The sequence below is a fragment of the Carettochelys insculpta genome, chromosome 18 (genome assembly GCF_033958435.1).
Source record: "Carettochelys insculpta isolate YL-2023 chromosome 18, ASM3395843v1, whole genome shotgun sequence".
Lineage (NCBI taxonomy): Eukaryota > Metazoa > Chordata > Testudines > Carettochelyidae > Carettochelys > Carettochelys insculpta.
In genome coordinates this window covers 4,369,358-4,381,447 of record NC_134154.1, presented here as the reverse complement: position 1 = coordinate 4,381,447, position 12,090 = coordinate 4,369,358, and the positions used below count along the sequence as shown (strand labels likewise).

The following is a 12,090-nucleotide window of genomic DNA, read 5'->3' as shown; positions in this document are numbered from 1 at the left end:
ATGAACAATTGTAGCTGTAAACTGTTTCATTTTACACATATTAGATGAGCCTCTAGTAAAATTGATAATTTGGCCTCTGGCTGGGCCTAGAGGAGTGGACTTTACATGAGCTGCACCCACCCCACAACTTCCAGTACTTGTTTTGTTTCACTGTGTCACACTGGGGATGATCTTATCCATTTTAGACAAAACACAAAGCTTTATTTGAATCTCATCTAGTTTTGCATCTGCAGTTGTTCCATTGCAGGAGATGCTGAGTATGGAATCAGCTGCTCTGAACCAACTGAATTTCAGGGAAGAGAATTCTATGAAAACATCAAGAAAAGCCTTGTCAATTTGTGTTTGCAGAGTTCACGCATGCTGGTCAGGGACTCATGGCAGAGGAGTCCATGGGAGATGATCTGCCCACTAAGAAAGGGAGAAGAAACCGCTTTAAGTGGGGTCCTGCCTCACAGCAGATCCTATTCCAAGCTTACGAGAGACAGAAGAACCCAAGCAAGGAGGAGAGAGAGGCATTGGTGGAGGAGTGCAACAGGTGAAGAATCTAATGCTGATGAAGGCGGGGATAAACAGAGGGGTGGAAACGGGGCTTTGTGTGCTTTTGCTGCACTGCCAGAGGCCATGCTGTGCTCTGTGTAAGGGCAATGGGGTAGCATGGATTGAGACCTCCTCTTGTTCTTTCTCTGAGATACAATTTGCAGAGCACCATATAGGGAAACCCCCATATACAGACAGAGCAAGAGAATGACTGGCTGTGCCAGGAACAGAACAAGCTTCCAGCACAAAGCTCTCACTATCTGTTATTCCAATCCTGGGCTCTAAAAAAGCTCTGCCTCTCTACCTACTGTACAGAACAGCCAGCTCATCCTGTCCTGAGCCTCCACTTACAGGAGACCGGGCATGATGGCACGCACACAGACATCGAACTCAGCAATGTACCACATACCCACACAGCCCTTGGGCTCTTGAGCATGCAATCCCCACTCCATGAGTGCATCGTCAAATGCTTGGTGTTGTGGAGACCCTGCCTGGTCACAGGAGGTACCACAGCAGGTACAAGATGATTAGGGAGCGCTATTAATTATTTAGTCGTGCTCCAGCTCACTGCACCAAATGGAAGTGTTTCCTAATGCAGCCATGAGATCAACAAGGCCCTTCCTGTGCTCTTTTGTGACAGGGCAGAATGCATTCAGCGTGGTGTCTCCCCTTCCCAGGCCCAAGGTCTGGGCTCAAACCTGGTCACTGAGGTGAGAGTTTACAACTGGTTCGCCAACCGTAGGAAGGAAGAGGCCTTTCGGCACAAACTAGCCATGGATACCTACAGCGGGCCACAGCCCAGCTCAGCTCCCCCACTGCCCTCTCACAACTCTTCCTCCCTTCAACCACCACCTGCTATCTCACCCAGCAAAGTCCATGGTGAGTACCAACTGCAGAGAAGGAGTTCTAAAACAGGAGACCAGTGAGTCTACAAGTTCAGGCACTAAGGCCATTTCTAAGTGTGTCACTGCAGAAGTTGACCAGTAGATGGAAGGGCCAACCTGATGGGGGATTTACACAAGATGAGTATGTAGATGGCAAAGGGATCTCTTTGGATGCACAAGATGAGGGGAGAAAGGTGACAAGTGGAGTGAAGAGGACATGGGAGGCTCAATGCTGAGGGAGTACCTTACAGTCAGTTTTAATACACTGTTCTATCACAGCCACTGGAGATGAATGATCATTGGTAATCCCTGTTTTAAGGGCCCACCTGTTAAGAGTATACAGTTAATCTCTGGTAAAATCTTTATTCTCACATACAGGCCTCTCTCTTTTGGAGACCCCAAATGTCATAAATCAGGGACACTAGCACTCTTGACTGACTTGTTAGGAGTTGGAAAAAGTTACCCTCTGCTGCCTCAGTAAGGCAGAACAGTGTCAGTTTTCACATCACAAAGCAGAAGAGCGGCATCTCTGCCTCCTTCCTATGCGGTAGCCAGATGAACTAGCAACAAATACCTAAGCTCAACAAGCTTATTTTTCTACTATATAATGCTCAGTTGTTTCGTCCTTTCTAGTGTTTCTAGACAAAAGTCCTTGAGATTCCAGTTATATAGCGAATCATCACTGATCTCCTAGCCTGCAAGAGTCTGCAACTACAGCACAAATGCAAACAGCCCCTTTGTACAGGGAAGGGAATCAAGCTGCTACCCAACCTGTCCTCAGTGCTAGAGCAGGTGTTTACTGGTAGAGATTCCATCATCCCTCTCACAGTAAGAAGTTGCTAGCAATCTCCTGGCACAAAAGAATAGAGAAGGCCCAACCCTGAGAAGTCTAGAAGGAATCCCTTTTGACAGGTGGTGGTCCCTCCAAGGAAGGATTTGGATCTATTGGTGAGGCCAGGGAAGCCTAGGATTGACTGAACATGGAAGACTGAGTTTACCTCTCACTCTGGGTTGGATGCTATTACCCAGACTCCCTTCCCTTCTATACTTATGCACAGGAAGAATGTCTAGACAAGTTAGCTGCACAACTTCTTCACAGGGATACTCAGCCCTGAACATAAGAGCATTTGGAGGTGACTTTTCCAAGGCCATCCAGCAAGCTACTGAGAGGATTAAAACTCTGGTGTGTTCTTGGTTTCAAAGTACTAGGTTCAGTCCAGACTGCCTTTCAGCTCTGAAAGAGGACCTGTGAAGGAGGGCTGCCTAAGTACACCTAGCACTTCTAAGGCAAATGTCTAGAAAAGGAACTGAACGTATTGCTTGTCCTAATTTACTACAACAGCCTCAGCTGTGGGAACCAAGTATCTCAATTTCTGACACAGGCATGAGGTACAACCAGCAGCCAGCCAGTGAGGCAGAGTCTTCCAGCAGCAATCATCATGGGAACAACTCCATGGTGACCACTCAAACAATTCTTCAGCAGGTTTCTTCTCCTGGACTGGAGCCAAGCCAGAATTTATTGAGTACAGACACTAAGCTGGTGAGTAACATATATCCTAGGTCTGGTGACCACAGTACATCAGGGAATCAAAGAGGGATCCTTGGGATTTGCAGAAGGCAATATTCAGAAGTATCTCCCAGAATGCTGTTAATTTCCCCACATGGTAGAACCTTGCCTGGATGGACAGACTGAGCAAAAATAATATATATGATTGAGTTAAACAGTTTGAAAACTGAGGCACAGACATGATCAGGTCACAAATTCAGCCAGTGACAGAACCAAAGTGTAGAAATTAATGTCCTTTTCTACCCACTAGCCTCCTGGTTCTTAAGCTTTTGCACGATGATCCCTTTCACACAGCAAACCTCTGAGCACAACCTCCCTTAGAAACTGCAAACACTTTTTTATATTTTATACTATTATAAATGATGGAGGCAAACCAGGGTTTGGAGGTGGAGACTGATAGCTCACAACTCGCCCCACATATAATAAACTCGTGACCCTTTGAATGCTCATGACCCCAAGCTTAAGAACCCTGCTAGCGAGACATGTTCTCTCTCTGTAACAAGCAACCCTGCAATAATGCATGCTAGAATTTACATTCCTCTCATTTAGACTAACATACATTGTAGAGAATACCTACGAAGGGAAGGAATCTTGAGCTGTATTCTCTGCTCAATGACTGATTTGTAAGTTACTCAGCTCTTCTGCACCTCACTTTTCAAACTCTAAAATGAACTTTTTATCTACTTTCTAATGGGGTTGTGAGAATTAAAGTTTGTAAAGCCCTTTGAGGTTCCTAGTTACCAAGTGCTGTACAAGTAAAAGTGTTAGGCTTCTAAAGCTGAACAGTTAATATGTTAAACTTTGAAACTTTTTATACATAAAAATGTACGTAGAATTTAACAAGATTAAGGAGCAATAGGGTAAATGGATGGACTCTGAGACTCATTTTTCCCTCCCTAATATAAACTCAGGATAATATTTCCCTATATGGGGCTAAAGGCTAAATTCACAAATGTTTGTAACACTCTCTGAGATTCTCAGATGGGAAGAGATTGACAAGGGCAAAGTGCTATTGTTAATACAGTTACATTATTTAAAAGTTATTGAATTAGCATGAAAGGAAGTATACAGACTGTAATCGGCTAAATGAAGTCCCTTCCAAACCATCAGCAGCTGGATGGGAAGGAGTGGAAATGATCACAGACAGGAACTTTAATACTCCATACTCCAGCTGTTGCAGGAAGCATTGGTACAGCTCTTCTTTCTTCCTCATGCACAGATCTCTGCTCATGGGGGACCTCTCCCTCCTGTCAGCACCCTGACTGCTTTGCACAGCCTAGAGCAAAATCCACAGACATTGAGCCAGCAAACTCAGAATTTAATCATGGCATCATTGCCTGGAGTTATGGCAATTGGAGCTGGTGAGACCTCATCCCTCACACCGGCATTCACCAACACAGGGGCCTCCACGTTGGTAATAGGTAAGCTGTGAACAATGTGGGGAAGGTGAGGAGCTCATCATGGTTTCTGTCCCCCATTAGGTTTACCAGGATTTCCACAGAAAGGAAAAAAACAGCTCCATCATCATTATAATTGCCTCATTTCCCAAGCCAAAAGCTTGGAGGCTGCAGAAAGAATATACAACTGGGGGAGTCTATCACATACAGGGGATTGTCAGAAACTCTGTGGAAGCATTAGTACTTTGCACCATTTCAACATGATATGAGAATGTCTTGCTCCTCTCAAGGCTTATTATTTAAGGCTTTGTCTGCACTAACACCTTTCAACCCGCACTCCCCTGGTCAGTCTAAACTATGCCACTTCAGCTATGCAAATTGTGTAGCTCAAGTCAACATACTCACTGTGATGTCTTCCATGGAGTAAATTTTGCAGAGGCTGCTCTCCCATCAGCTCCAGCTACTCTTCTCATCCTGATGGGAGTACTGGATTCTAAGGGAGAGCACTCAGAAATCAATTTATCACATCTAAGCAGATGTGATAAATCAATGGCTGGTGGATCAATAACTGCAGCCTCAGGCATAGTGAAGACAAGCCCTATTTCAGAAGTGGGAATGGAAGTCTAAGGCTACGTCTACACGTGAAGCCAACATCGAAATAGGCTATTTCGATGAATAACGTCTACACGTCCTCCAGGGCTGGCAACGTCGACGTTCAACTTCGACGTTGCGCGGCACCACATCGAAATAGGCGCTGCGAGGGTACGTCTACACGCCAAAGTAGCACACATCGAAATAAGGGTGCCAGGCACAGCTGCAGACAGAGTCACAGGGCGGACTCAACAGCAAGCCGCTCCCTTAAAGGGCCCCTCCCAGACACAGTTGCACTAAACACCACAAGATCCACAGAGCCGACAACTGGTTGCAGACCCTGTGCCTGCAGCATGGATCCCCAGCTGCCGCAGCAGCGGCCAGAAGCCCTGGGCTAAGGGCTGCTGCCCACGGTGACCATAGAGCCCCGCAGGGGCTGGAGAGAGAGCATCTCTCAACCCCCCAGCTGATGGCCGCCATGGAGGACCCGGCAATTTCGACGTTGCGGGACGCGGATCGTCTACACGGTCCCTACTTCGACGTTGAACGTCGAAGTAGGGCGCTATTCCGATCCCCTCATGGGGTTAGCAACTTCGACGTCTCGCCGCCTAACGTCGAAGTTAACTTCGAAATAGCGCCCAACGCGTGTAGCCGCGACGGGCGCTATTTCGAAGTTAGTGCCCCTACTTCGAAGTAGCGTGCACGTGTAGACACAGCTAATGGAACTTAAGTAAAGCAGGTCATTGGTTCAAATCCAGCTGTTTGGTAGCCTAAACAAAACTAACCTGTGATTGTAAATTCAGTTAATTGTGGCTAGTTACACATAGCATGCTTACCCCTCTTGCCAAAAGTCTGAGCTGAGGTTAAAACACCACATGAGCCATTACACTCCATTCCCACTTTTAAAGAAATACAGCAGATTGGAACAGAACTGCATTGTGTGATCTGTGGCTGAACAGGATGCCTGAGCTCAGCCACAAACACTGGTGGTAAGAGGTGCTTGCAGGGTGCTTTGCTGCAAAATATGCGACTCAAACTACTGTTGACGGATTTTGACTTCCATAGACAAGTTAATTCACAAATGGACAAGGCATAGCTGTAAATCAGCTCCCTCTACACAGGATCCTTGCCCATACCACTATTATAGACCAGCCCCTGCAATGGATACCATTCCAGAATTTCTGCAGACTTCACTTTGGCAGAGGGAACAGTCAAGAGATGAGATGAAACAAGGAACCGATTATGCATTTGTCTTATTTTTCAGGCCTAACCTCCACCCAAGCCCAGAGTGTTCCTGTGATAAACAGCATGGGAAGCAGCCTTACTACACTTCAGCCTGTCCAGTTCTCCCAGCAGCTCCACCCATCTTACCAGCAGCCCATCATGCAGCAGGTCCAGAGCCACATCAATCAGAACCCCTTCATGGCCACCATGGCCCAGATACAGAGCCCCCATGGTAAGGTTTCATACTGGATTTCCCTACCTCCGCAATTCCTTTTGCTTTACAGGTTAGCTGGAACCTATGGCCCCTGGACTTGCAGTGCTGTTTATTGCCAAAAGAAATAAAAGAACAATGGAGATGATTCCTCTCCTGGATCTGTCTCCCATTGGTTGTGTCTGAGAGTTAGGACTGACTGGCAGCAGATTCATGCTGGTGTCAATTTGGCTAATTTGATGTATTTAATTTAACTGTTCCTGTTCCTACTTAGAACTCTCCCAGTTCTAACACCCGTAAAATCTTGTTTTCTTTCATTTCCAGCTCTCTACAGCCACAAGTCTGAAGTTGCCCAATATGCACATACTGGCCTTTTACCCCAGACCATGGTCATAACTGATACAGCCAATCTCAGTGCCCTGACTAACCTGACACCAATCAAACAGGTAACAAGGCAGTGATTGGTATTTATCATACGCAACTTCCTTGCCCTACTTAAAACTGCATTGTATATCACGTACTATATGGCCTATGCCAGTAGAGCCTATCTTCCTCATTCCACCGCCTTGCTAATACCTGTTGGAACACTGGAAACAGAGCAAGCTTTTCTTGATGCACTGCCAAGCGGCAATGAGTCTCCTTGGAAATAGGACTTGCTTTCTGTTTCCAATTCAGCTTGCCCATGTCAGTGCCTATTAGAAGGCTTACAAGACACTGATGACCCAGGCACTGTTCTAAAGCTCAGGAAACTTTAATTTCCTCAGGTGTTTACATCTGAATCAGAGACCCATACAGAGTCCGGGATCCATACATCAGTATCACAGACGCCAACAATACATTTACAAAACCAAGACACAGCCATTCAGCACCTTCAGCCAAGCCATCGCCTCACCCCAAGCCCAGCTGGTAAGTCCAATAAACTATCATTTTATGCTGTGCCTCCATCCCTCCTCCATTTCCCAATAGTCTTGTGGTAGAACATAAATAGCATCCAGGGCTTCCCACTGTGCAACAGAACTGCAACCAGCTGCTGCAGGGTGCAGAAAATGAGAACATGAAAAGAACTTCTAAAGCACAGTCCATAGCAGGGATTTTTCAGCACACCCAAAGAAGTGTGGGTGTGGATATGGGGCCCTATGTGGAATTTGGACAAGGAACTAACATTGAAAAACACAAGGAGAAATGTTGTCCCTACTCAGAGAGAAATTTACAAAAGGCATTCAGGACTGGAAAGGCTGATCTTCCTCCAGGGATAAGATATAGGGTAAAACCTATTAATTCTGAGAGCTCATTATCAGGGAATCAAATGGAGTGTCATTTTAATTCCTTATGGGTTGACTCCCCTGTAATAGTTTGAGAACAGCTTTGGATCTGGGCATGCAAATCTTTGTGTACGAAGTGGTAATGGGATAAAGGAGGGAGGACCCGTTTATACAAACACTCTGGGAAGCAAACTGGGCTGTAAATCTACTCCAGAATAGCCTGCCATGCACTAAGCATCCATGGGGACTTTGCTGCTGCTCACTGAAAGTTCCACACGATGCTTTAATCTATGTCCATTTCCAAGAGGCTACATCAAGGTGCACTATGCAACTTTGAGTACACTGCAGCGGATTCCACAGGGACACTCACTGTGTGGCAAGTTAGTGTAGGGTAGATTTACACCCCAGTTTGCTGTAAGTGCTGTTTGTGTAGATGAGCCCTAACTCTGTGACGACAGAAACATATCAGATCTTAGTGCCTGAGATGAAGAAAGCTTAGATACCAAGTAGGGCGAGGAAGGTGAGAGGGGAATTAGAGAAGAAAGCTACCGTGCTAAATCTGCATGTTTTTGACAGTCTCCTCTAGCAGCTTGGTACTCTACCAGAGCTCTGACTCCACCAACAGCCACGGCCACTTGCTGCCATCCACTCACAGCGTTATTGAGACCTTCATCCCTACACAGATGGCATCCTCCACACAGTAACCATGGTGACCAGCTCACAAGCGATTGCCATAACTGAGCTGTCAGGAGCAACTCCGTTTGTGTTTGTGGTTCTTTGTCACTGCTGTCTTCCATAGAGAAGAGAGCGTGCCGGGTCCAGAGGCCTCCAGTCCCTCTCCACTGCCTTGCATGAAGTCTTCACTCCCCATCCAACACAACTTGGGAAGATATGACCACACACCAAGGTGGGTGACAGGGAGGAATAGAACCGACACTACTAGCTTCCACTGCCAAATGGAACAATGGCCAGCAGGGACACCAGAAACTGAAAATACCCACCAGGAAAGTGTTTGACTGATCTATGGCAAAACAGTAAAGGGATAGCTGAACTTTTCATTCTCCTTAGCTTTAGCTGGGCTGCATATATGTATATCTGCCAATTCCACAGCAAGTCCTGCAGGGAAGAGCAGAGCTGAGCTGCTGAAGACAAGTGAGCAGCGCTTCAATACCCACCACTGCTTCAGACAGGACTGATGGAAACTGAGTGAGACATATGCTTTCTTGAGTACAAGAGTCTGAATGCATGCCATGCAGCTAAAAGACACAGATAAACAGAGCCAGGATGACAAGAGAACTATCCTTATTACAGAACCACTAACTAAAAACTTGCTGTTTCTTTAACTTAAGACATTGTCAATATATTTAGCTCCAGAAATATTACCTACTCTTAAACAGTCCTGGTCTTGTGGAAGAGGCCTGAGTATTTTCAATAGTTCTTTCTCCTCTGCTTTAATTTCTTAATTTAAAAGAAAGGAATGTTTAGTTCTCCACATTAGCAGGCTTGATTCTTGGTCTCTCACACCCCTCACAGGGCAATCAGAAGAGGCAGTGTGACTGTGATGCCGAGAGAGAAAGAGGTGTCTCAACATCTGTCACTGGGTGTTTCAGAAACAAGACTTGTTTAGCCCTGCCCTGATATTACATCACTGCCCGTTCTAACAGAGATTGTGTGTGGGGGGGGGGGGGGTCCTCTCTTACATGTATCAGATTTCCATAAGTGGATTGTTTTAGTATGAATACAGTGTAATCACATCCTTAACTCTTAGACCTTCATTGTGTGTCTAATGCTGCAGCCCTCATTCTTGTGAATAAGCCCTCAGATTTTAATAGATCTATTTGTATAAGTGAAGGCTTTGGGTCCTAGTTATAATGCTTCTAGTAATTCCTATTCTTCCTTGTTGCTTATACTTTCGTATCACTGATGAGTGGCAAACAAACATAGGATAAATCTTAATACATTTTTTTTGGAGTTCTAATGGAGCTGAAGCAATTTATACAGAGGGGACAAAACCCTAGGAAAACATGATCTAGCCTTCAAAAGGATAAGCAACAATGGAGAACAAAAGAAATTATACAAATAATTCAACAGTGTCCCTAAAGCCACCATGTCTGATGACTGTAAAGTTACAGATGTAAATTGATGCCAGTATTCAGAAGACGTTCTCCAAGGACTCTGATATTATGAGCCATTAGAGCCTAACTTCTGTAACTGAAACTCTCAGTGGAATTTTCTAGTCCTGATCCCCTTCTCTACTCTGTGTTATTCTGTAAATATATTTAACTTTCAGTATACCAAAAAAGCCATTTGACACCCTTGTACATCTATCTTCTTTACAATATAAGTGAAGTCAAATTGCTGAGAATGCAGAACAAGTTTTAAAAGTTACATGATTTTCAGAAGTTAAAATTCCTTAGTAATCATAGCTATAAGACATGTGATTTCTTTTGTCTTATTAGGCTAATTCTAGGGCTGTGCAGTAATTACAAACATTAAAAATGATTAAATTACATGGTTCAAAAATAGAATGCCATTTATTTAAATATTGCTGGATGTTTCCAACATTGTCAAATAATTTTGTATTTTGTGTTGTAATTTTAATCAAAGTGTATAGTGCTCAATTATATATATTTGTGATTACAAATATTTGCACTGTAAAAATAAATAGTAATACAAGTACTTAAGTGAAATCTCTTTCAATATTTGTAAATTTATCTTTCAGATAATTATGTATAAAAATAACTGCATTTAAAAATTAAATATAAAACTTTACAACCTACAGTCCATTCAATCCCTTGTTTGCCTAATCAAGCAATTTTTAAAAAATTTACAATACTACCTGAAAGAGAGAGCAGGCGTTCACATGGCACTTTTGTAAATCTGAATTGCAAGGTATTTGTGTGCTAGATATGCCCAGGGATGTTAAAGATTAACCAGTTAACCCCATGGGGCTGCTGCAGGTGGGGGAACTCCACTGTGGCTAGAGCAGCCCTTACCTGTGACAGCCCAGAGTGGGAGAGGGCCACTGGGGAGGCTGCTCCAGACCAATTAAATGGGATTTTACACCTCAACTTCAGCCACCATTCAAGATGATATGCCTTCCTGTTAAGTCTCACTAGAAAATTAAATGCATTAATTAAATCTGTTACCAAACTCCTTGGGGGAGAGCTGTACGTCCCCGGCTGTTTTATTCATATTCTGCCATGACTTTTATGTTATAGCAGTCTTAAATGACGAACTGGTACATGTTGTTTGTTGTAAGAACATGTTGTTGACTGCAAATGTGAAAAAACACACAGTTACCAATAGCTACAGCACTGGACCCAAAGCTTGAGAACCTGAAACGCCTTCCAAAATCTGAGAAGGCTGGGATATGGAGCATACTATCAGAAGTCTTAAAAGAGCAATAGTCCAATGTGGAAATTACAGAACCCAAATGAGCAAAAAAGAAAAATCAACCTTCGCTCGTGTCATCTGACTCAGATAATGAAAATCAACATGCATTGATCCATACTGCTTTGGATCATTATCAAGAAGAATGCAATATCAGCATAGCGGTATGACCTCTGGAATGGCAGTTGAAGCATGAAGGGACATACACATCTTTCATACGTCTGGAATGTAAATATTATGCGATACTGGCTGCAAAATTGTCATGCGTATGCCTGCTCTCACTCTCAGGTGAGCCTGAAAATGCAAAACATGTGGAAGAAACAGCATCTGAACAAGGAGGAGGACTGAGCGGACTTGTAGGCTCTAATGTTTTACATTTGTTTTGTTTTTGAGTGCAGCTATATAATTAAAAAAAAACCCAACTATATTTGTAAGCAGCCCTTTCCTAATAAAGATTGTAATATAGTGTGTGGTGAATTGCAAAATTCTATTTCTTTTACTATTTTTACAGTGCAAATATTTATACTAAAAATATAAAGTGAGCACTGCATTCTTTGTATTCAATGTTGTGATTTTACCTAATAGATTTGAAAATGTAGAACATTTAAAATATTTAAATCACTTCAATTACATTCTATTGTGAAGAGTGTGATTAAAACTGATCATGATTAATTTTTCTGAGTTAATCACGAGTAAATAACTGTGATTAACTGACAGCTCCAGTTAATTCACAAGCTGATTTTCAAAGTACTTTTGCAGTTTAAAAGCTAGCAAGGCATTTTCTTGTTGGAAAAAAGACTGAGGTTGTTTCACAGAATGTGGATGACTGGCAGGGCCTAAAAGGAAGAATATTTTCTGACTTCACATCTTCAGTTCTTCCACCCATTCTAAGTGTTAGGTCTTTTCCTGAAATCTCAGAGCTGTAGATGTCTCTTAGAAAAGTTAAAAAAAACAGTACTGAAAGCTGCCAAAAACAGATGTTAAATCTCAGAGACAACATAGATCTGGTAGATCAAATAAGAAC

At 43.6% G+C, this 12,090-nt stretch overlaps 1 protein-coding gene across 1 annotated transcript in view; it reads left to right on the top strand.

Moving 5' to 3' along the window:
* The window catches only part of HNF1A (HNF1 homeobox A), a 20,534-nt gene extending 8,444 nt beyond the window's left edge, over positions 1 to 12,090 (top strand). The window contains exons 3-10 of the mRNA XM_075012974.1: positions 349 to 535; positions 1,178 to 1,416; positions 2,804 to 2,961; positions 4,208 to 4,409; positions 6,241 to 6,432; positions 6,736 to 6,857; positions 7,176 to 7,317; positions 8,250 to 12,090. Coding sequence (XP_074869075.1) covers positions 349 to 535; positions 1,178 to 1,416; positions 2,804 to 2,961; positions 4,208 to 4,409; positions 6,241 to 6,432; positions 6,736 to 6,857; positions 7,176 to 7,317; positions 8,250 to 8,377 — 1,370 coding nt within the window. The 3' untranslated portion in view covers positions 8,378 to 12,090. The remainder of the gene's footprint in view (positions 1 to 348; positions 536 to 1,177; positions 1,417 to 2,803; positions 2,962 to 4,207; positions 4,410 to 6,240; positions 6,433 to 6,735; positions 6,858 to 7,175; positions 7,318 to 8,249) is intronic.